The 25043-nt window shown below is 46.1% G+C and overlaps 4 protein-coding genes across 5 annotated transcripts; 2 read left to right on the forward strand and 2 right to left on the reverse strand.

Moving 5' to 3' along the window:
• The first annotated feature begins 836 nt into the window (after positions 1-836).
• On the forward strand, positions 837-7432 carry LOC109751482 (histone-lysine N-methyltransferase, H3 lysine-9 specific SUVH3). 2 transcript variants are annotated; one of them, XM_020310363.4, is made up of 3 exons: positions 837-1145; positions 3701-6300; positions 6952-7261. In XM_020310363.4, the coding sequence occupies exon 2, from the start codon at positions 3805-3807 to the stop codon at positions 6262-6264; it is 2460 nt and encodes an 819-aa protein (XP_020165952.1). In that variant the 5' UTR covers positions 837-1145; positions 3701-3804; the 3' UTR covers positions 6265-6300; positions 6952-7261. The 2 variants fall into 2 exon arrangements, with proteins under 2 accessions (XP_020165952.1, XP_073353044.1); XM_073496943.1 differs by having other exon boundaries at positions 890-1145; positions 3701-6193; positions 7238-7432.
• A 5319-nt stretch (positions 7433-12751) lies between these two features.
• On the reverse strand, positions 12752-14380 carry LOC109751472 (annexin D4). The gene is made up of 2 exons (XM_020310354.4): positions 13960-14380; positions 12752-13857 (listed from the first exon to the last, which is right to left on the reverse strand). The coding sequence occupies exons 1-2, from the start codon at positions 14135-14137 to the stop codon at positions 12944-12946; spliced, it is 1092 nt and encodes a 363-aa protein (XP_020165943.1). The 5' UTR covers positions 14138-14380; the 3' UTR covers positions 12752-12943.
• A 2496-nt stretch (positions 14381-16876) lies between these two features.
• LOC109751470 (annexin D3) lies at positions 16877-18701 on the forward strand. Its single transcript, XM_020310352.2, has 6 exons — positions 16877-17073; positions 17160-17305; positions 17395-17625; positions 17724-17939; positions 18194-18283; positions 18366-18701. The coding sequence occupies exons 1-6, from the start codon at positions 16998-17000 to the stop codon at positions 18564-18566; spliced, it is 960 nt and encodes a 319-aa protein (XP_020165941.1). The 5' UTR covers positions 16877-16997; the 3' UTR covers positions 18567-18701.
• A 126-nt stretch (positions 18702-18827) lies between these two features.
• Positions 18828-22732, reverse strand: LOC109751471 (mitochondrial fission 1 protein A). The gene is made up of 5 exons (XM_020310353.3): positions 22431-22732; positions 21428-21557; positions 20346-20467; positions 19716-19779; positions 18828-19163 (listed from the first exon to the last, which is right to left on the reverse strand). The coding sequence occupies exons 1-5, from the start codon at positions 22521-22523 to the stop codon at positions 19063-19065; spliced, it is 510 nt and encodes a 169-aa protein (XP_020165942.1). The 5' UTR covers positions 22524-22732; the 3' UTR covers positions 18828-19062.
• Positions 22733-25043: the final 2311 nt, after the last annotated feature.

The following is a 25043-nucleotide window of genomic DNA, read 5'->3' on the forward strand; positions in this document are numbered from 1 at the left end:
CTCCTCCCCAGTACGCGCCGCTTGCCGAAGATCCACAGCTTCTCGTGCGGAATCCGCTTCCGCGCTCGACGGATCTGCGAGCGCGGGGTGGAGGGCGATGCGCCCTACCTGGGTGCGGAGCTCGTCGAGCTGGTTCTGCAGGTTCGTCACCGCCGGGCGCCATAGCTCGAGGGAGGTCTGGATCGCTTCAAGTCGAGCGTCGTTAGCCGCCCGGCCTTCCTTGACCGATTGGATGAGCGCTGCGAGCTGCTCTTCCATGGCCGCTGTCTTCAAGGCCTGCTTGGTGGTGTAGCGTGGTCGGGGGTATGCCGTCTCCAGGTCCCCGGATCACTGGACCTCTGATACCAACTGTTAGGGGCCTGATCTGGATCGAGGGGGAAACGAGGTAGGTGGGGATTTCTTAGAGAGGAAGGATGCCAGGAAGGAGAAGGACAACTTCTCTCTTTAGTCTATTCGATAACAATAATTCTCGATGCCTCTGGATCGCTACCCGACTCGCTACTTAACAGCCTCACCAACCACACCGGTCCAGCTGTAACGTTTACACGACGGATGCACCACTCTGCTTCTCTGCTACGGTGACCCCACTGGTCAATGCTTGTGTCTTGATGGGGCCCGCCTGCCAGCCATGACACATCCTCATGTCAATATTGTCAAATTTGCCGTGGAGGGTGCGGCTGCTACGGTTCAGCTGGCTGCGTTGACCGATCGAAGGGAGAAGCAAGCAACGGATTGAGCAACTAGCGCGAAAGCGTTGCGCGCTAGCGCATCCGAGATCCGACGGCCCAAGGCGAAGAATGATTTGTAGCAATGGCCTAATTATTACTCCCACCCCGCTAGTGATTTCGCCGAATCGGCCGAACTGACGCGTCCCACTCCCACCCCGCTAACAGTGCTCGGGCGACACGTGACAGCACGTGACGCAAAATCTCATCCTGCTCACTCCACTCCAACTCACCCGACAGAGAGAGGGGAACAGAAAGCCCTAAATCTTCCCCGCTCTTCCCCTCCGTCTCTCCCCCTGCCGTGGCGGCGCGGCGGCGCGATTCCTTGTCTGCTCGGCGGCCGCGGCTCACGGGACCAGCGGCCAGGGGATCAGCGACGGCAGGGCTCGGCTCTCTCCTCTCCTCTCCCTCCTAATCAAGGTAAGAAACGGAGATCTGCTACCCGCGTACTACATGGTCGTAGAATGTTTTCCTAGCTGTGGATCGATGTCGCCGTCCACATGATCTCGAGTTTTTTTTTTGTTTTACATCAACATGGTTTTGGAATGTATCTTGCTGCGCATACGACTGTTGATGGGAGTTGTTTCGTTTGTGCGATGTGGATTTTTTTTATAGCACACGCGCATTGTAGATGCAAGAGGATGGTTAGGACAAGGATGACTAGGGGAGCTGCTGTTTTCGGGGCTCTTGCTGCTATGTTTTTAAGCTATGGCTGTAATTGTTCGGCTATGATAAGGAAGAGGAGACCACACGGTGAATCTGGGATAGAAATGGAGGGCAGGTTGAAATCATTACCCACTGTGCTAAACTGAGATACGGAGGGAGTACAATTCAAGAAACTACCTGGCTTCATTTTTGCTTTTTGATTCGGGGCACTACTTATGTTGCTTAAAAACATAATGATGTCTATTTCTCCAATTGTAAATCACAGCAATAAGAAACTTAAAAAATACGACTAGACCCTTATATATACGAGTTAAGGGCGTATTTAGACTATTATGGATTCGGTTAGCAACTCTCTCCTAAGATGCGCAGCTACGTCCCATCTCTGTTCGATGACCACATTGGCCATTGCTATGCCTAATAACCAAGGTGAACATGACCATCCACTCATTTTTCTAGGGAATTTTTTCTCCTCGTGTTTTGTGCAGTGCTTTGTGCCAACACGTGAGACTGCAAGTGTTGATTGGTCTATAGTCCTCATCTATTCACATGACATTTGATGGACTGAGCTTTATATGCACTGTACTTTTTGGCATGCTTTCCATGTGATGTATGTATCATTGTATATTATGTATGTACACTTTGTCTCCCATTATAGAAATTCACAATTCAGAAAAATAAGGAGTGAGGAATCTAAATTAAAGTTTGAAGAAAATGAAGCATGGTTGCAATTTTTGTACTAGGGAAGCACCTTGGGCGGGATGGTAGTGCTGCGGTGTGGATTTGCAGCTGGCAGTCAACCAACCATTGACAGGATGCGCGGGCTGGCGCCTAGTGGCGAGATGTTGCTTGCGGTGGATCTGGGAACATGCCACAATAGTGGGGACATACGCTGCCTCTTCGAGCCCACGTGGCGCGTGAATTCAAAATAGCTTTTTCGTATAAGTTGCAGCCCCCTCCCCTGCCTTTGCGGCTAACACAAGCCTGTCTGAAGTCTGAACTCTTCCAGAGTTGCCGGCGGCCTCTTCCCTGTCATCCTCCTTCCTAAATTCCTTTCCTGTGAGCCATCAAATCCAAAGCTTTCCTTTCAGGCCATTTAGGTGTGGGGTACTAGTCTGATCCATCTGGCTCAGTCTGTACTTGTGCACAAGATCAATCTTTGCGGGGTCCTGTAGACCTGTACTATGAATGCATATAATAAGACTTGGCTATTACGTTTGACTGTTAATCAACCCATTTTCAATGTGCACATGTGTCCACCCATGTTTAATTGTAGTGTTTCCTGTTACTCTGCAATCCTATGTTGCAATACTTGGGAAGTTATTGTCTAATCTTAGTTCTGTCGTCGTACACATTCAAACAGCAAACAACAAGTCTATCAGTTCCTACTAATAGGTCCTTTTTGCTTAACTCATTCGTCGTGCTATGCTACTTGAAGTTGTCTTAGCTCATAGTCATTTGTAGCCTAAAAACGGCTGAACTGTTTGTGTATAAAATTTCCAGTTGGCATAATGTCAGTTGTATTAATTGTTACCATTTTTAAATTTTAATTGTCAGTAGGGTAATCATTTTAAATCATCAATGTATTACCAGCTATTCTTTTTGAACTTTTGGTTGTTTACCTGCAACTGTGTTTGTACCACCATCAATTATTATGTGTTAAATTTGCCATTTTTCTGACTTGATGTTATACAAATGGGAAGTTATTGTCTAATCTTAGTTCTGTTGTCGTACATATTCAAACAGCAAACAACAAACATCTATTTGATTCCTACTAATAGGTCCTTTCTGCTTAACTCATTCTCCGTGCTATGCTCCTTGAAGTTGGCTTAGCTCTGAGCCATTTGTAGCCTAAAAACGGTTGAACTGTTTGTGTATAAAACTTTCAATTGTAAGTATTACTCTATCTGAATCCAGAAAAATGTTTTTATTTTTAATTTTCATGCTGTCTAATACACGAGCTTTAAGATACTTTGCTGCCATAGCTTATAATACCATGGAAGCATTGTGTCGAATACTAATGCCATTTTTGGATGGGCAATCTCAATATTACAAAAATAACAATGTTTACAGTTTGATTGATGGCATAGTTACCAAGCAAAATTTAATTGATACTTTATCTTTGTTTATTTGTCATGATTATGCTATTAATTTTGCACATCTTTAATCAGTGAACTGTAATCTGATGAACAATCAGACTTAATTTTTTTTTCTAGATCTGCTGGTAATACTTCACTATCTGCATTACACCAATAACAGTTTAAGTTCTTTCTGAATTCTACACTCAAGGCACTGAAGGATTTTTTTTTCAGCTTTCTCTGAAGTATGGCTTGTGGACAAGTGTAGACCTGTAGACAAAGACAAAGGAATTGCTGGCATAAGTCTTCATTTGAGAAAGATCAGTTGGCAGCTTACAATGGCTGGAAATCAGCACCCGGCTTCAGTTGTATTGGATTATGCAGCAGTCCTCGACGCCAAACCCTTGCGCACACTGACCCCCATGTTCCCTGCACCGCTTGGGATGCACACTTTCACCCCTAAAAGCTCATCTTCAGTTGTCTGTGTCACCCCATTTGGACCATATGCTGGAGGTACCGAACTGGGAATGGCTGGTGGTGTTCCGCCAATGTTAACATCACTGTCCGCTCCTGCAGATCCCAACCAGGTGCAGCCATATACGGCTCATATGAATGGACCTTCTAATGCTAATGGTACTACAAACAACACAATGGTTACCCCTGTGTTGCAAACTCCTCCAGCAGTCACTACACAGGAATCTGGTAAGAAGAAGAGGGGGAGGCCCAGGCGTGTGCAAGATACCACTACTGTTCCTTCGGTTCCTCCAGTTCAACCGGTTCCTACGGTTCCTACAGTTCATTTGGTTCCTTCAGCTCCTCCAGAAGTTAATAATATTGTTCTCCAGACACCTCCTTCAGCCGTCACACAGGAATCTGGCAAGAGGAAGAGGGGACGACCCAAGCGTGTGCCAGATGTTTCTGTCTTACCAACTCCAGTGCCTGTAGCAGATGGTACACCTATTTTACAGACACCTCCCGCATCTAGTGTACATGAATCTGTTACAAAGAAAAGGGGGCGGCGTCCCAAGCTTGTGCAGGATAGTTCAGATACTTCAACTCCTCCAGTTCATTCAAAAGAGAGTTCAGTGACTCCTTCTGCAGTCACCTTATTGGAGGGTGGTAAGAGGAAGAGAGGGCGGCCGAAGCGTGTGCCTGATAGTTCAGTGACTCCTTCAAGTCATTCTGGCCTTTCAGTAGATGTTGACAGTGGTGACACATCAAAACGTGGCCGGCCTAAAAAAATTGACACAAGCCTGTTGCACCTGCCATCTTTGTTTTCAGACGATCCCAGGGAGTCCGCAGATAATGTGCTTATGATGTTTGATGCACTGCGACGACGGCTCGTGCAGTTGGATGAGGTGAAGCAAGTAGCAAAGCAGCAGCAAAACTTGAAGGCTGGGAGTATCATGATGAACGCTGAACTTCGCCTCAATAAGAACAAGAGGATTGGAGAGGTTCCAGGTGTCGAGGTTGGTGACATGTTCTACTTCAGAATCGAGATGTGCCTGGTAGGGTTAAATAGTCAGAGCATGGCAGGGATAGATTATATGTCTGCTAAGTTTGGTAACGAGGAGGACCCCGTGGCCATTAGTATTGTGTCAGCTGGTGTGTATGAGGATGCCGAAGATGATGATCCAGATGTTCTGGTTTACAGTGGACATGGCATGTCTGGTAAGGATGACCAAAAGCTTGAGAGAGGTAATCTTGCACTGGAGAGGAGTTTGCATAGGGGTAATCCCATTAGAGTCGTTCGCACTGTGAAAGACTTGACTTGTTCAACTGGTAAGATATACATATATGATGGCCTTTACCAGATCAGAGAAGCCTGGGTGGAGAAAGGGAAATCTGGTTTCAATATGTTTAAACACAAGTTGCTCAGAGAACCTGGACAACCTGATGGCATTGCAGTGTGGAAGAAGACTGAAAAATGGAGGGAAAATCCATCCTCTAGAGATCGTGTTATATTGCACGACATATCATACGGTGTGGAAAGTAAGCCTATCTGCCTTGTAAATGAGGTTGACGATGAGAAAGGTCCTAGCCACTTCACCTATACAACTAAACTTAACTACATGAATTCCCCAAGCTCAATGAGAAAGATGCAAGGCTGCAAATGCACAAGCGTATGCCTACCCGGTGATAACAACTGTTCTTGTACGCATCGAAATGCTGGTGACCTTCCTTACAGTGCTTCAGGCATACTTGTTAGTCGGATGCCTATGTTATACGAGTGCAATGATTCATGCACTTGTTTACATAATTGCCGGAACCGGGTTGTACAAAAAGGTATCCAGATCCACTTTGAAGTGTTTAAGACGGGAGATCGAGGTTGGGGCCTGCGTAGTTGGGATCCAATCCGAGCAGGCACATTTATCTGTGAATATGCAGGTGTAATTGTTGACAAGAATGCTCTTGATGCAGAAGATGATTATATCTTTGAGACCCCTCCTTCGGAGCAGAACTTAAGATGGAACTATGCACCAGAATTACTGGGTGAACCCAGTCTTTCTGACTTAAACGAATCATCTAAGCAGTTGCCAATAATTATTAGTGCAAAACATACTGGTAACATAGCTCGCTTCATGAACCACAGCTGCTCACCTAATGTTTTTTGGCAACCAGTTCTATATGACCATGGTGATGAGGGATATCCACACATCGCCTTCTTTGCAATTAAGCATATTCCTCCAATGACAGAGCTTACATATGATTATGGTCAGAGCCAAGGTAATTCTGGGTGTCGGAGGACTAAAAGTTGCTTATGTTGGTCTCGCAAGTGCAGGGGTTCCTTTGGCTAAATAATCAACCTTTAAGGGATAATTTGCCAGTTGAAGGTTAGTGATTTCTGATTATTTTTTCCTTTCTGTACATTACTTTTCCGAAAGATGTCATATTTTCATTTTATTGGTGTTATCTATTGGAGTTTGAAGGGTGTGATGTTTTCTGAGATGTTGATAGATGCAAATATTCTAGTAGAGCATTGCTCGTTTGCACTCCTTTACAAAGTCAGTAGTCACAGTATATAAACGGGGCATATGCAGTATTAATGTTGACTGCATTGGCTCGGATCTGAAAGGTAGCAAAAAAGATGTGCCAGTGGGATCCCTTCATGTCACGATAGCAGTATCATGCGTCGGTCAGAAATTGTTTAAACACCGCAGTGAAAAAATACTGAACATGTAGAACACTATATAAACTCTGGCACACCAATCTCCATGCCTACCAAGAACCAGGATAAATAGCTCATCTGTGCTCGAGCACCGTTTTGGATATCTGATAATGTTGTTTTATGCCACATGTGGGTTATTTTCAGAACACTTCTCCCTCTCTTGATTTTTTGAAATACTGAGCTTATTTTAGTTATGATGAAATTGGCATAAGGCTCAACACAGCAACTGCTGAAACTGTTTGTTGCTCATCCACATGTAGATCCTGTTAAATATACGTGTGGGTCATATTCTTATGATCTTATCTTTGATGAACAGAAGCAGCTGATGGTCGTGACATTATGAGTGAGGTGTTCCAGCCACAACTGGAAGAACTTACTGCCCCTCGGGTTGGAATGCGCAGTAGAGTACAAAGGACTAGATGTTGTAATAAAGGGCCATCTATGTTTCTATGATGTTGTTTGCTGTAGTTGTGTGCTCCGGGTTTGAGACCAATCAGTGGAATTTTATGTATTGTCATTGCAAAGATATTTCCAGCCGCAGTGAATCTATCGTTCCGATTTGTAATCCTAGCGGATTAATGCACCCTGTGATTGCCGTGCAGAGCAAATGAAGGCAAAATTAATAATGATCCAGCTGGGATTGCCCATGCTCGTGCGTGAGGTAAAGATGGGGGCAGACGGCAGTGAGAGCACCGGCATGCTGTGCGCTTCCTAGCTGCCCCTTTTTTATTTTATTTTATGTTTTAGTGAATGGATTTGATGGTCGATTGCTATAGAGTCGGTGTTTTTTGTTTGTAGCAATGTTTCTTTTTTCTTCTCTTGTGTTCTTGTTCTTCCCCTATTCTTTCTGAACTTACCATTTTTTGTTCTTGATCAGATTTAGTGTGGAGGATGGTGCTTCTGTTCCTATGAATAGGCTTGCTGGGATTTTGGGCTTTGCTGTCTAATTTAGTGCCTTTTACGTGTTTGTTGGTTTGACTACAAGAACTGAATCTTGTTTTTCAAGTTAGCCCATTGGTTATATATAGTGTATTTCAAATGATTGAAGCTCATGTGCATGAAAATGTTGACCTGTGACGTGTTTAATATTCTTTTTAAAATAGTGCTTAATGATGTGGACCTGATCATGATCAAGGATTAAAGAGTGAGGTTCATGCTAGCACAAATGTTAAACCATTAGAGCTGACAAAGGAAGACATGGGCAAAACCATTATCTTAGTGGGGAAGCTTTTGGTGCCTATTTTAGAAGAAATGACACGTTAGATTTTCAGCTGTAACTTTTCACCTAAACCTAATTAATTCTAGAAGGGTCTAGCACGTTTTAGAGGCTGGAAAAGATGGTCTTTGAAGTCAGTTTCCATTAAAAAAAAGTGCATCATTTGAGGTCTTGAGTTAAAAATTATGCAAGTTCCCATGCAAGTTGTCCAGGAATTAATTATAGTGTGAGGCTCAACAAGTTTGCTCATGCTATAGCTTGGAGCTCATGAATTTACCCTTCATTTCGTGTTGTTTTCACACCTAACTAGTAGGTTCTTCTAGTATAAGCACTCTCGCTCCAGGTGAAGGGGATGTAATTTTCTGAGTTTATGTTTGTAGACAGCCGGTGAAGTTGTGTTGTGCCGTGAGCACTAGTTTCATTGAGTGTTAGCTCGTGTGTGTGTGGATTGAAGGGCCTGTCCTCAATTCATATAGGATCCTTGTGGTTCCCTCTTGTGCTTCTACATAGGTCCACAAGTTTCATGGTTTGGGTTGCATCCTTGTAAACCAAGCTAGTTATCCGCTGCAATTTATTTGAGAGTGTTTCCTTTTGTTCTTTATCATTTGAGAGAGATAGTTGCTGCTTCTTGTGAGTTTTTTTGGCATTGTGAAAGATCGTTTCCGAGGCGTCACACATCATCTTGGTATCAGAGCTTTAGGTTGTTCACGGTGCTATTTTCTCTCTTATTGATTTTGTTCTTGAGAAGCTTCCATGGGTTTAAGGAGGTCTAGCAGTGTTGATGGTGTGTATGGAGGTGGGTGCCTCATGGAGGAGCTGCCACTTCCCGTGTATGATCCAAGCTTGCAGCCCACCTATGTGTTGGCATTGGAGGATACACGAGAGTATGTGTTGAACACGGTGAAGAGGCACATATTCGCCGTGGAGACCTTGGCCGAAGAATCGACTCCCTCACCGAGGAACTCCGTCGAGATAGGCTTGCTGCACGGGGTCGACATCGACAACTCCCCGAACAGCAGGGCCAACGCCACCTTGAGGAGGGGCATGGAGAGCACATCCACGTCTACTCGGGCGATGCTCATAGCTACTACGCTGCACCACCTCGGCGTGCTTGCCACGACCAGCGAGGTGCTACTTGGGCGCCATCGTCTCCACCATGAGATGGGCTTGCTGCACGGGGTCGACATCGACAACTCCCCATACAACAGGACTACCATGGAGAGCATTGAAGCGACCACTCTGATGATGCTCGAAACTACTACGAGCCTCGACCATGACGTGCTCATCATGATCATCATGGAGAAGGCCAAGAAGGCTTTGTCATGGGAGGAAGAGGTCATGGGCGTGCTCATCGTGACCATGAAGATGATGGGATTGATAAATTCAAACTTACCATACCATTGTTCAATGGGAAAACCAAGCCTGATGATTATTTGGAGTGGGAGATGCACGTGGTTCAAATCTTTGATAGCCACCGCTATACAGAGGAGAAGAAGGTACGATATGCATCCATTGAGTTTACCGGATATGCTTTGATTTGGTGGAACCAATTGTGTCGTGCTGGAGGTCGTCCGGAGACATGGGTGCAAATGAAAATTCTGTTATAGAGGCATTTTGTTCCTGAACATTTCACAAGAACCTTTTACAATCGACTCCAACAGTTGTGCCAAGGTAACTCTAGTGTTGACGAGTACTTTAAAGAAATGGAGATTTTGATGATTAGGACAACAGTGAATGAGCCAGAGGAGGCCACAATGTCAAGATTCTTTCATGGGCTGAATGAAGATGTGCAAGAAAGCATAGTGATGGTTACATATCAAGATTTGCGTGGACTTGTGCATCAAGCTATTCATGTAGAGCAGCAGCTGAAGCGTCGCCGAAATCGCAGCCAAACCTATACATCAAGCACTTGGAGAGGTTCAGTTCAACTAGAAGTAGATGAAAGTGTTGCTGCAGATTTTCGCTCACACAACAAGATGACTGCAAAAGAAGCTAATGCATCAAAGGTTGAATCTTCCAATACTCCTATCACTCGCATTAGTAATATTCAGTGCCACACATGCAAGGGTAGAGGTCACTTCAAGAAGGATTGTCCTAATTTGAAGAAGGTGCTGCTCACAAATGATTGGTATGTCACCGATGACTCAAGTGACAAATATGAATCTGAGAAGGAAGATGCAACATATTGTACTTTTTAGACCGGAGCACCTCTGAGTTCAGATGGAGGAGATGGTGTTAATCTCATGGTTCGCAAAGTGGCTCATGATGATGCTCCTATGTTGAGAAGGGCCAACCACAAAATATGTTCCAATCCATTTGCAAGATCAAGAACAAAAACTACAAGGTGGTCATCGATGGAGGCAGCTACAACATCATCAGTAGTGACCTTGTGCATGCTCTTGGGATATCAACATGGAGGCAGCCCCAGCCATATTATGTTAAGTGGTTGAATGGTGTTGGTAAGTTGAAGATTACACATCGTGCTAGGGCGCAATTTTCAATGGCAAGTTATGTGGACAAGGTGGTATATGATGTGTTGCCATCTTATGATGTTTTGAGTAGATATCCTTTGTCTTTGGGTTGATTGATGATCTAGATTGGTATGAGTTGTATGTTTTATTTTGGTGCTGTCATCTTCTTTTGGGAAGGACGTGGCAGTTTGATCACAATGCTACTCACCATGGGAGGTCTAACAAGTATTCCTTCATGCATCAAGGAGTGAACCATGTCTTGGAACCTATGGTGGATCAAGCACTCAAGGTTGAGCAATTCCCACACGTGAAGAAGCCCAAAAAGAATACCTCAAAACCGAGGACGGCTTTGTTCGAAGGAAGGGAGGATGATGTGGACCAGGTAATGACCGAGGCATCAAAGAGTGAGGTTCATCTTAGCACAAATGTTAAACCATTAGAGCAGCCAAAGGAAGACATGGGCAAAACCATTATCTTAGTGGGGAAGCTTCCGGTGCCTATTTTGGGAGAAATGACAAATCAGATTTCCAGCTGCAACTTTCCACATAAACCTAATTAATTTTAGAAGGGTCTAGCACATTTTAGAGGTCGGAAAAGATGGTAATTGAAGTCATTTTTTCATTAAAAAAACGGTGCATCATTTGAGTTCCGTGCAAGCTGTCCAAGAATTAATTATAGCGCGAGGCTCAACAAGTTTGCTCCTGCTACAGCTTGGAGCTCACGGATTTACCCTTTATTTTGTGTTGTTTTCACACCTGACTAGTTGGTTCTTCTAGTATAAGTACTCCCCAGTTGTTCCATGTGAAGGGGGATGAAATTTTCTGAGTTATTTTTGTAGACAGCCGGTGAGGTTGTGTTGTGCTGTGAGCACTAGTTTTGTTGAGTGTTAGCTGGAGCTCGTGTGTGTGTGGATTGGAGGGCCTGTCCTTAATTCATATATGATTCTTGTGGTTCCCTCTTGTGATTCTGCATAGGTTCACAAGTTTTATGATTTGGGTTGCATCCTTGTAAATCGTATCCGCTTTAATTTATTTGAGAGTGTTTCCTCTTGTTCTTTGCCATTCGAGAGAGATAGTTGTTGCTTCTTGTGAGTTCTTTGGCACCGTGAAAGATCGTTTCCGAGGCGTTCCACATCACCTTTATTGAGCTTTGCAGAGAGAATATCTAGCAGAAGCTTAGAGCATCTCCAGCCGTTGCCCCCCCCAGGAGGCATAAAAATCGCCGCCTGGGGGCGAGCCGGCGGTAGAATCGGCTCTGAGGGCGGTTGGGCATCCAGCCGTCGCCACCAGGTCGCCCCCAAGCGCCGATATTGGCCCATTCATGGCCGCTTTTCGGCCCACTTTCTGCGAAAAATGGCCCGATATCGGCGAGAATCGGCCCATATTCGGCGTGGTTTGGCATTGAATTCTCAACAAAAATAATTTTTTATCACATAGTTCATCACAGAAAATCAAATAGTTCAACAAAATAGTGCAACAACAAATAATTCAATACAAATTATATAGTTCAACAAATCAGGGGGACCCACGAGGCAGTGGAGCTTTCGGCTCATCCGATAACGGCGCCGAAATACTTTGTCGCCGTGCAGTGGAGCGTCGGCGAAGTAGTCGGAGTAGAGCATGCAGTAGCCTTCGAGACGATGCCGGTTCTTTGCTTTCATCCGCCCCGGCGCCGAGCCACCTCGTCGCGGTTTTTCATTGCTTGCCAGCAGGCCGGCGAGGGCGGCGAGGACCATGAGATGTTCCTCTTCCTGAACGTCGGCATCGGCTTCCTCCTCCAGCAGCGCGGCGAGTGCCTCCTCGTCGTCCGAGTCCATTGCCGAGGCAGGCAAATCGCCGACCACCCTGCGGGCGCGGTGGGCGCGCACCCGCCGGTACACTGCCCCCCCCCCCCCCCCCCCCACTGCCGGAACGCCGGAAAAATAGCCCAGACGATGGTGGAGAGGTTGTCTCGGCGAAACCTCTGCTCTTTTCCGGCGGGGAATGGCCTATCTAGCGGTGGTGGGCGGTGGGCGGCGCCGGGATCGGCCGGGTGGCGGCCGAGCTCGCGGGGGGTGGGAGGCGACTATGAACGATAGGCTTGACTTTTCGCCTGACGGTGTGGGCCAGACATGCTTTTCCCTTGCGCCGGAGCCCTCGAGCACCCCCCAGTGCGCCGGGTTCGGCCTGCGATCGCCGGGCCCAAAAACAGGGCGAGCCGACGGATTTCGGCGTTCTGGGGGCGCGACTGAAGCGTTTTTTCGGCGCCGGCGCGGGAAAAGTCGACTGGGGGCCTGTTGGGGGCGCGGCTGGAGATGTTCTTAGAGAGCAAAAGAAAAACGTGTTTCTTTTTCGGAGGTAGATTGTTTTTGACGAATGTGTGCAGAATAGTTGTGCTGGATTCTTGCATGCAACCTTGCAAAAACGACTCAATAGAAACTTGTTGAGCCACTTCATTGATAAGAAAAATTATTTTTATTCAATCAATCATGCGGGGTGGTGGAAATATCCATACATTTGGGCGTAAGATAAGCAGTAAATAATTAACACGAACTGTCGCTGCCCTGCAAAAAGCGATAAATTAAGGTAAATAGCAAAAAGGAAAGCAAATAGACCGGCTCCAGCTGAGCTTCGATGCATGGATCACTTTCCGATCATGGCGAGCAGCGCGTCCCTGTAATGTCCGTGGGTGTTCTTGGCGACGGCGTCCACGAGCTTGGCCCCGTGCTGTTTCAGGTAGGCCTCCTTGATCTCCTCCATGTCGGCGTCGGACCGGGACACGACGACGCGGGTCAAGGCGGCCTTGGCCTGCTTGTCCGCCCCCTCCTTGAACGCCCCGTCGATCACCTCGCCGAAGTACTTGGCCGGCGACTCGAGGCACCTCACCGCCTCCCGCAGGCACGGCGCGTCGCCGCCGAACTCCTCCTCCAGCGGCTTGCCGTGGAGCTCTCTGTACAACCGGAAGGTCGCCCGGAGCTGCGGCTTGCTCCTGGTGGCGAGCACCCGCACCACGAGCTCGCTCTGACTCTGGGCCTTGGCGCCGGCGCCTGGGCCGGCAGAGAGCGCCGCGGCCTCCTCCCTGGCGAGCTCCTCGTCGACGCGCGGGCCCTCGTAGCGGTAGGCGGTGACGAGCCCGAGCAGCAGGCGGTTGGCGGCGGCGTCCTTGACGCGGTACGCCACGTCCTCCTCGAGGGAGCGGTGGTAGAGCGCGTGGTAGGCGCGGCGGGCGCCGAGGAGCTCGTCGGCGGCGCGCGTGCAGGCGAGCTCGACGAGGACGGACGCCGGGTGGTGCTTCTTGTGCAGCGCGCGGTGCGCCCAGCGCGCGTCGCGCTCCCACGGGTGCATCGCCCACAGCACCATGAGGGTCTTGAACCGGGCGAACTCCGTCTTGAGGTGGCGCACGTAGTCGTCGGAGCAGCGCTCGATCGCCCCCGCCGCCGCCGGCTCGAAGAATCCCGGGAAGCCCCTCCGGAACTGCGCCCGCTTCTCCGGCTGCTTCCTCCACCGCCCCAGCGCCGACACCAACGCCGTCTCCTCCACGCCCAGGCCGCCCATCCCTGCAGACCGAAACCAAATGTGAGTGGTGATCGTTCAAGAAGAAGAAGAGATCACCGTTAAGTTTCAGTGCAGTGCTTAATAATTTGGTACACCGTACGTACCTGAGAAGGCCTTGGTGAGCTCCTGGTGCTCGTCGGCCATGGTCGCCTCCTTGATGCTCTGCTGCTGCTGGTCTCTCCTGGGTGGCCTCGAACGCAGGGGCGACGGCGACGGCGGTGGAGCTGCTGCTGCTGCAGTGCTGCCGTTACTGCTCGGCTGTGCTGCAAGAAACTGCTGCATCGGGCTGGCCTTTATACCAGAGGACGCACGCAGGCATCCACCATCCAGGCATGGCCCAAATGCTTGTTAATTTATACTAGAATACTAATACTATACCGCCTTGCCCATCGATCCTTCCTGCAACGTCTCTCGTGCGAGCATGCATGCATGCATGTTACTGCTACGTACTAACTTGATTACAATTCAATCCAGAGAGGGTAACGTCGTTGCAGGAGATTACTACTACTGGTTGCCGTTCCGCGCCATCTCATTCAGAAGCATCGAATTCGCCCTGGCATGTGTCGTTGATAAAAAACTGCCATTCATGGTGTGCATGCTGGCCACTCGTGCTGCACGTTTCCTTGCACAGTAAGCAACGAACGACGACGACAGCTGGAGAGATAGGTGTGGGCACGATCGATGAACTAATTAGCATTAATTAGTTCAACGTCCCGGCTAAATTTATTGGCAACGCATGGGACTGCCGCTCACTAGGAAAGCAATCCAGCGCTGGCATGCATGTGTCAACGCCGCTAATAAAAATTAAAAAGAAGAAGAAGAAGAAGAAGAAGAAGAAGAAGAAGAAGAAGAAGAATGAAACGAAGAACACAAGATGGGAGGCGACGAGTGCAAGGATCTGTCCATGTAATGCAGTCTTGAGTACGTTTCACACGATTTTCTGTTGAATATTTCATCGCGTGGTAGAGCTTTCATGAACTCACGATCTCCGTTTCTCCCTCCCTCCCTCCCTCTCTCATCTCTCATTTAGCAATCAATCTATGAACTCCCAATCCTCGTGGAAAGCACACGCATATAGTATTATGTTCCTTGTGCTCGTGGCATCCATGTGCAGATTATAATTAGATTAGAAAATGAGCTATTTGGAAACGCGCTTTGGTCGTGCGTTCCACCATCCACCGGATGCAACCGCTCCATTTTTCTTGAGATTTGTTGCAGTGTGTAGTGTTAAAGACACAGATGATCTATTTTTGACAAAACAATCGGTTCACCCCATCTTGCATGTGAAGGAGGAGATCAATGCGATCTGGTTGCTTTGACAACAGCAAAGACATTGATTGATTATTGATTATTAATTAGTAGAGCTATAGCTGGCAGATAATCTTTTCTTATATAATTATATTGCTCAACAACCTTACCTGAGGGGTGACAATGGAGGACAGGCCGGGTAGTGTTCCTTTCGAATTTGAGAGGCAGCATTGCTCCCTCCCAGTGTTGGATTTTTCTCTCTTGTTGAGGGGGGGATGTGGGATCTTTTTTACTTTGGTTGATAGCTGCCCATGCGTTGCAACGGGATATAAATATTTCATTAGCCCGTGATTTACCTGTCCATGCTATTGTGATTGTGTAGATAAATGTTTATCAAATCCTGCCTATGATTTACCTACCTAAATAAATTTTAGTATTTTATTTAATAATCAGTTACTATTTGATAAGAACTTTTTGGCTTATCTAAAAAATAATTTTATTTGATGAGTCAATAAAAGGTGAGGCAGTTAAGAAGGTTTTTGCAAGAAAACTTCCGATCTATTCATCTTCAAACATGGCAATACAACGAACATTAGAAATAATAAACATTACATCCAGATCCGTAGACCACCTAGCGACGACTACAAGCACTGAAGTGAGCCGAAGACGCACCACCGTCATCACTCCTCCCTCACCGAGCGCGCAAAACTTCTTGCTGTAGACGGTCGGGAAGTCGTCGTGCTAAGGCCCCATAGGACCAGAGCAGGAACCGCCGCCGTTGAAGAGTAGTGTAAATCGGAAGAATCCAACTTGAAGACACACAAACATAGACGAACTATGACCAGATCCGAGCAAATCCACCAAGGACAAATCTGCCGGAGACACATCTCCACACGCCCACCAATAATGTTAGACGCACCGCCTGAATGAAGGTTAGACGGGGAGAACCTTATTCCATCTTTAGGGAGCCACCACCATCTCGTCGTCCTGAGCAGGCCACAAACCCTAACAAAACTCAAGAAAACATCTAAAAACAGAGCCCTCCCACCGGCAAGGGTCGTGATCCACCGCGCCGCCATGGTCGTAAGGCCACCGGAGACAAGGCGGACTAGCGGCGACGTCGACGTGAGACAGAGGAACCCCAAGACTTTTTGGGGAGGGGCGGAGCAAAAGCTCCCACTAATAGTTAAGACGGTTTTCGATTTTCAGGAGAAACCAGTGAAAAAACCCAGAGATATGAGGGGGGAAATTTAAATGGAGAAAGATCAGGGAAACATACATAACGTTGGACGAAGTGTTCCGTCTGGCAGAAAAGAGAACTTTACAAAAACCGATAAAAGAAATTCTTACCAGTTTTTTAGGTAGTTAGATAAAAAACAAAATCCAAAGAAAAAACGAACATGTTTTTTAGGTAGTAGAAATCCCCAAAAGAAACAAGACCAATGCACACTTGAAAACATTGGAGATGGTGAAAGAAAATCGAAAACACTAACCGGGGAACGTTCCCTGGGAAGTGATGACAAACACACGCATTTTTCTGACAGTTTTAGTTGCAACGCAACATCAAATGGTGGCAATTTTAGAAGAAAAAATGCCTTTCTCTAAAGAAATTGCCGTGCTGTTCTGAAAAAATTGTCATGCAAATCAGAAGAAACTATCGGTAAAAACGTTCGCAAATACCACCCCTCTCAGCGAACGTTCGCTCGTTATCGGCGTCCAAGAACCGCGGGGCCCAACCGTTCCATCCAGAGGGCCTAGTGCACGCCCTCGGCCCGCACGCTCCCACCCACCAAGAAAAAGCTGCAATTCCTTCCTCCTCCCCTCCCTCCACTGAATCATCTTCCTCTGCGTGCGTTTGAGTCTTTGAGAGCACAGAGCAGCCAGCGCGCGGGAGATGGCGACCATCGACGTCCCGACGCCCGTGCCGTCCCCGGCCGCCGACGCGGATAGCCTCAGGAATGCCGTGCAAGGTAACGTGCGTACATGTCGACCATCTCCTTTCTGTGCGATTTCTGTCGAGCGCTCAAGTTTGCCGGTGGATTTCCGTTTCTTCAAGGCTGGGGCACGGACGAGAAGGCGCTGGTGGAGATCCTCGGCCGGCGAACCGCCGCGCAGCGCGCCGAGATCCGCCGGGCCTACGCGAGCCTCTACAAGGAGTCCCTCCTCACCCGCCTCCACGGCGAGCTCTCCGGCCACTTCCAGGTGCGTACTCGCACCACATCCACACCCACAGTCGATCAACGGAAGCTATGATGATGATCCGTACTGACGACGATGATAACTTAATGAAGAAAGCGATGGTGCTGCTGGCGACGGACCCGGCGGAGAGGGACGCCAAGCTGGCGAGGGAGGCCCTGGGCAGGCGGGGCGACGACAGGGACGCGTGGGTGCTCATCGAGGCCGCCTGCGCCGCCGCGCCGGACCACCTCGTCGCCGTCCGCCGCGCGTACCGGTCCCTCCATGGATCCTCGCTGGAGGAGGACGTCGCCGCCTGCTCCGCGTTCCAAGAACCGCTCAGGAAGGTGACTACTCCAGGAGAAGAACAGAGCAATCCATTCCAGAGTATAGTATGTAGTATAATGTTCCTGGCTCCTGGGTGCTTGCTTCTTGGTGGTTGCAGCTGCTGGTGAGCCTGGTGAGGTCGTACCGGTGCGCGGAGGAGAGCGTGGACATGGACGTGGCGAAGCTGGAGGCCGCGCAGCTGGCGGAGGCCATCCGGAGGAAGAAGCAGCCGCACGCCGGCGAGGTCGTCCGGATCGTGAGCACAAGGAGCAAGCCGCAGCTCGCCGCCACGTTCCGGTGCTACAAGGAACAACATGGCAGCGACATCGAAGAGGTTTATTAATTATCACCTCTTTTTGTCTAACTATAATATCACCTCTGTTATGAATTGTTTTGGATATTTCAATATGAAATACATATGGGCTGGAATTAGCGAACAAACACACTAAAACACGTCTACATACATCTGATTTAGAAGAAAGTTAGAACATCTTGTAATTCGAAATGGAAGGAGTGGTATATATCTATCAAGTATCCCATTCACGGATCCAATTGGTGAACTGAAGCTTCTTGTTGTTGCTGCTGCAGGACATGAAGCAGTACAGCAGCAGCCAGTTTGCAAGGATGCTCAAGATTGCTGTCTGGTGCCTCACATCTCCTGAAAAGCACTTCGCAGAGGTACGTATCACTGCTCCGGTGAGAGTTGAATATAATCCTCACTGTGAGATGATACGTAAGCTCTGTGTTCGTCACTCGTCAGGTTATCAGGTACTCCATCTTAGGGCTTGGAACGGACGAGGACGCACTCACCAGGGCAATCGTGTCCAGGGCCGACATCGACATGAAAAAGATCAAGCAAGAGTACAGGGTCAGATTCAAGACGACCGTAACAGACGATGTCGTCGGCGATACCTCGGGGTATTACATGGATATCTTGTTGGCCTTAGTAGGGAAGGAGTGAAGATTGAAAGATATTGGTGTTTGCATCAAATAAAGGTCTATTAGATGATCATGTTGTTTGTTGGGAACATTGTGCCATCATCATATTGTAGAAGCGCAATTTTATCAGATGCGGAAATACCAAAATATTCTACCATTTCTCGCCTCAAGCCATATGCTCTTCTGAAATTTTCGCGTCAACATCTTACGTTGGCATAAGATACAGCTCCTCTTATGCTTGTAAGATGGATTATCAGAACAAATGAGCCGAGGCAACAGTCTATGATCTAGCATTAGCTTAACATGCATTCTTCTATCAGTAGGGCAGGGGTAAAAGTGTCTGACGGTAGAAATGTCGTAACATGACAACTCATAGTGCGGTTAAGGTTGGTCCAACGTGGAAACAGGAAAGGAAAAGGATAAGTGCGCACATGGTTCTTGCTCATCAAGGTAAGATTACGCAACTTTACATCAAGCTCTTGCTCATCTAATCATCTTATTCGCCGCATACAGGAGCCTCATTTCTTCCTGGACGATGAAGCAGCAGCTATGATTCCACCAGCAACAAGCCCCACAAGTCCAAAGGCGCCAGTCACAATGGCCATGCCAATCATACCATCTGCATTTAAAAATCAGCCAGTCATGTTAATTCTTCCAAAGGAACCAACTGGTACAGATCACAAGTGGTATGTCAAATAGTTAGAGGATGCATGGCCCAACGTTGTGAAAAACAGATTCGTATAACTCTTAATGTGTCATTTGGATCCTTCTTAACTTCACTGGGCGCCCGCTGGCAGCAATGGGTTTGGGAGGTCCTATGCTTGCAGTATACTAGAAGAGCATTTGCTACTAAAGAACATTTGCCCTGATTAGTGTATTTGAATGTGTCCGTAAAGAGAGACCTGAAGGACTGCAATATCACCAAAGAACTAGCAATGGACAGGGGTGCCATGATTAGATTTCGAGATCTTATGCATTTCAACACCAGCCTACCCCAATACGTTTGGGACTGAAAGGCTTTGTTGTTGTAGTAGTGTATTTGACATGTACAGTAAATAGTAGCAAACTAAAATCACTTTACACTATTTTTATCTACTAGTCTGAGATTGCAGAAATCAAAATCATTGTGCATTCGTCTATATAGTCTGACATGGGACACTGCATGTCCTACCTCTTTTGGTTTTCTCTTCAAGGAGCCTTTCCAAAGTAAGAGCTTGCCTCCAATCAGGTTGAACCTGGAGAAAACGTGATAGTGCACATTGGTTAGCAATTTAGCCTCAAATTCAGGAGCATGTCATAAAGGTACAAAGTAGAGCTATAGACTAAACATAACGAGTCAAACTATGATTACCAAAACTTTAATAAAGAAAGAAAATTACATTACATTCAGCCAATTCGGCAGCAGTTTATACAAAATGAAGTAATTCCAGATAGTAATTGTCTAATGGCATGTTTTCCAGTGTAATGCCTTCATTTTTCAGAAAATTAGTAAACATGATCATAACCCATATATGCGTCCTAATTTGGGCTTTCTAATAAGGAAATAAAAACACAATATTAAGATAACATTTAAACTCCAGTTTTGCTAAAGCACATCTAGATGTGCTTTAAGTATTGCACATCTGAGTCCTATGTCATTGATTTTGCGCTAAGATTCGTGCTCTAGACAGACCCCTTTAAACTCTCTTAATTGCCTTGATTAATACCCCGGAAAACTTTCCAAATTAAGTAAAACCAAGTGTCATGTCCATAATGGTAATGCTGGTAGCGAGAAATGAAATGATTTGTCGAGTAATCAAACCTCTAAGCATCTTTCCAGAAGCTCACGGCTTCTTGTGTAATCCCCATTTCTGTAGTGTCCAACAGCCAACAAATAGAGCTTCTCCCTTGTTTGTAGCGGACTGTTAGACTTGCCGAAAGAAGCTGAGAAATGCCAACACAAATCATGAGTTCTGCCCGAGGGAAAGCGGAAAGTTCAGATAGGAAAAGTACAAGTGCTAAGTGAGCAACAAAATGCTACAGTAAGTAGGGTTGGCTTGATTCAAATGAATGTGCAAGATTGAAAGCCTAGGATGACCGCAGCCTACATCTAAGTAGGATGTTTTACTTTAAGCAATGGAAATCACATATTAATGACACTACGATTGGGTTTTCCAGGTGACGGGGCTGTTGAAGTCTGACAGGACCACTGCAATGGACATCCATCCACATGGCAGGACAGTTTATATCTTCTCAACAACACGGATAAGATTTATGCATTATCACTTTAAAAAGAGAGAAAAATAGCACAATCAAATACAGTAGTCGATGCTCCGAATCTATACATAAAAGAGAAGATCAGAACTCAAAATTCAAGACATGTACAGCATCTCAACATGCCATGACAGCCATGTGGGTGTGGCCCTCCAACTTAACAAATGTTCTCATGTGATAAATTCTAAGAAAAGGCACTCGACTGATGAAAACTGAAGAATCAGAATATACCAATATGAAACAAAAATCAAAATGAACATGTGGAACAAACACACAAATAACTCAAGTACTACATGACTCCTATTTAGTTCACCAAGGAATATGCATTATTTCAGGGAAATTTTCAGAAAATGAGATGAACACCCATATCTTGGTAGTAAAGTACTGCTCAAGTCAGTCAATTCCTATTATCATTAACAAATTCGGAATATAAAACTATTAAGTACTACTCCCTCCGTTCCTAAATATTTGTCTTTCTAGAGATTTCAACAAGTGACTACATACTGAGCAAAATGAGTGAATCTACACTCTAAAATATGTCTATATACATCCGTATGTCGTAGTCTATTTGAAATCTCTAAAAAGACAAATATTTAGGAACGGAGGGAGTATATAGAATGGATGCATCACCTTCAAGCATTCCAATGCCGCGGTTGACATCCTCGGGCTGCCTAGAGTGAACAAGCGCCCATGACAGCCTCATGAGGCTGTCGTTCTTCTGTTCTTCATTTGCAGCCTCAGCAACCTCTGTTTCACAACCCTGAGACAAAAGTGCGTATGATAATATATTAGACAAGCACAAAGGAGTGCATGATCAAGCACAATCCAGCTGGATATGGAATCATACAGAAAAATAATGGTTCATCGACCTAAGCTTCACATATATAGTAGCGTGAAGGTGGAAAGGATTCAAGAGAGGACAAGGATTTTGTCTCAGAATCAATAGATCGATTAAAGTAACATCAAATAACTATAATGTTTGGTGGCTTAGCGACACAGCCAACGAAATAACAAAGATTCGTCTCGAATTAATAGATGAAAGCAGCGGGAACTGGGGATTCGGCAAACCCCCAAATCCACATGGTGACACCCAAATTCCCCTACAATCCGCTGAGAATAAAGGAGTGGCATGGTGGCACGGGTTGTCCAAATGCTTCTGATTACGTAAACCCAGTCACATTCCGGAAATTCGCCCGCAAACGCAAGGCAATTGGACATCAAGAGAGGCTCAATCAGTCAGATAATTGCCTTACGTGAACTGGGAATTGAGTAATCAAATACAGTAGAAAAATCACAAAATGTCTGGTTGCTGAACATGATCCCTTAACAACACCGAAAATAGCTTAACAGACACCGATTTAGATAAACGAAGAGTAAAGCGCAGCAGTGTCGATTCCGCCCAAACACAAAATCCCCATGATGGTGACGGGACGCAATTCCCCTTGGCGCTAGAACTAACAAGCCGGCGCGGACTGTCACTCAAAACGCGCCGAATTCGTGAATCCCCGCACACTCCAGCGGAAATTCGGATCCCCGAACAAACGGGCAGCAACAGAGCTAGCGGCGGAGTAAGAGAAGGTCCGAGCCAGAGGCGTCCGTGGGGATTCTCGGGGAAGGGGCGGGGGGCGCTTACGGCGATGATGTCGCGGTCGCAGACGGGGAGGGTGTCGCTCCCGCGGAAGATCGAGCTGACTGACTCGAAGAACTGGCCGACGTGCCCGTCCATGTTCTTCCCCTTTTCCCCTTTCCGCCGCCTTTTTTGGGTGTTTTTCCGGGGTCGTTTGATCCGTGTTTTGGGCGAGCTGTGTTTTATAGGAGGTTTTTTTGCTTCGTGACGGGAATGGAACCTTGGTGGCTAAGGCAGAGAGGAAGGTAAGGTATGGCCATTAACTAGTCGGAGTTGCCACACGGTTGCAACGGAATTCCGGTTGCAACTAGCAAGCCAAGCGAGGCGCCGATCCAAACGAGGGAGCTCGAGTACCCGCCTCCTAGGGCATCCGCATCTCCGACACGCCTCTGTGCCGTCCGATCCATCCACGCCGTGCCCTGCTGTCAGCGTGGCGGTCTTCGCACTGTCCGATCCGTCCGTGACGTACTTGCTGCCCGCGTCGTGTTCACCGTGCCGTCCGATCGTGTAACCATGCCTCACTCCCTGGCGGCTTTGGGGTCCATGAATGTGGGCAGCAGGCCCTTGTCATCTGATGTATTTTGCGTTGGTCCGTCATTTTGGTCGTCGGGAGAGTGTGGGCGTCGTGCCTGCTTCGCCTGTGTACTTCACCCAGCTGTGCGCCTCATGCGGGCATTTTTCTGCTTTGTGTGCGCTTTCTCGCCCGCCGGGTAATAGCCACGGTTTGCCTGGTTTAATTGTGTATCCCAGCTGACTGTTGTGCCTTGCTGGCGGTCGTCTTTGTTTGTTTAGCGGATAGGCATGTGCTCATTTCCGTTGTTGGGGTGTTGGTCGACTTTCTCTGTTCGACATTGGATGGTCCAATCATGGTGTGCGCGGTCTGGCTGGCTGGTGAGCCTGTCGGATTAATGAACATTGCTTAGATTTGGCCCTTTGTTGTTTGCTTTCTATTTGACGCCGCTGGGTTTATCCAATTGTTTGATATCGTCAAGTATGCCTCCTGTGTGCCTTACGAGCTTCTTCTGCATGTGTTTAATAGTTCCTTTCAAAAGGTCCCACGAAAATCAAGTTTATTTTGTTCCATTTTCTTCTTTGATTATTTTTACGCTTGTCAACAAATGCTGATTTTGTCCACAGAAAAATTGAGTTCGTTTTGTTCTTTATTTAGTTTTTGTGTTGGCCAATGAATGGTAATGATGGCCATAAATAAGTTCTTATGCATCTGTTAGACTTTACCGCGCAGGAGGGGGGGGGGGGGGGGGGTTACGTTTTTTTGAATTTATTTTGTTCAGTTTTGCTTTCTGCTAGCAGGCTCGGGCAGCATTCCTTTCATCTTTTACTTTTTTCTGATCCTTTTTAAAAAATAGGGAACTCTTCTTAAATTCGCAAAAAAAAAACACGTGAAATTTACAAATTTGTGAACATTTTTTAGAATCCATGATTTTTTTTTCAAATGCATTAATATATTCAGATCCACAAACATTTTATGAATTTACAAAAATAACAAAACTCAAGATTCTTTCTTGAAAATTGATGAGCCTTTTTCAATTCACGTTTTTTTCAAATCCACAAAGTTTTTTAAATTCATGAAGTTTTTCAAAATTAAAAAATAATCATATTTGTGTTTTTTTGCAATTCAATGAACTTCTTTTAGATCCACGATTTTTTTCAATTTTTGTGAACTTTTTCAAAAAATAATCAAATTCATGTTTTTTATTTTTATTTTTTCTAACTTACAAATGTTTCTAGATTCTTTTTCCCTATATAAGTCGACCAATCAACAAGTTGACCTGTCACCCGAGCGAACAGCTCGCGCAGTTGGGCCGGCCATCCGACGCTCCAAGCGCTGAATGGATCTGTCGAAACCTATTTGCCACCTAAAGCGTCAGTTATCGGCATTTTGGTAATTGGCGCAAAACCATTCTCCTTCGATATATTTTAGCAGGTCAGCCCATGAAAAACCATTCTCCAGACGCGTTTTTGGGCTGGTTTTAGGAAGCTTCTGTAAGCTTCATTTTTCAGTTTTCCGGACCAGCTTTTCCTCGGTTTTTTCATTTCCATCTTTTTCTCTTTACCTTTTTTTTAAATACGTGTTTTCTTTCAAATTCGTAAACTTTCCGAAGTTCGCATTTCCTTTTCATTTTTTTGAAGTTTTTTCTTAAATTCCTGAATCCTCCAGATTCTCTGAAATTTTTTCCTCAAATTCATGAACTTATTTTAAAAATTGTGATATTTTTCCTTTAATTCGTTTAATTTCTTCAAATTCACTAACAATTTTATCAGATTTTTTGAAGTTCTTTCCTCAAATTCTTGAATTGTTTTCTTCTTAAATAAGTGATTTTGCCTATTATTCATGGTTTTTACTCAAATTTGTGAATTTTTCCCAAACTCAAAAACATTTCTTCAGTTTTTGGATATCTTTCAAGTGCGTTAACTTTTTTCATATGTTGTGAACTTTTTTCCTCAAATCCGTGAACTTTTTTTTGGAACCAACGAACTTTTTGTTCAAATTCATGAACTTTTTCTAAATGTATGAACTTTTCGAGTGTGTAAAACTCTTTGCAAAAAGTCAGGTCAAAGGTCAATACATCTAGTCAATGGCAGCCTAGTCAAGTCAAC

The sequence above is a fragment of the Aegilops tauschii genome, chromosome 4 (assembly GCF_002575655.3).
Source record: "Aegilops tauschii subsp. strangulata cultivar AL8/78 chromosome 4, Aet v6.0, whole genome shotgun sequence".
Lineage (NCBI taxonomy): Eukaryota > Viridiplantae > Streptophyta > Magnoliopsida > Poales > Poaceae > Aegilops > Aegilops tauschii.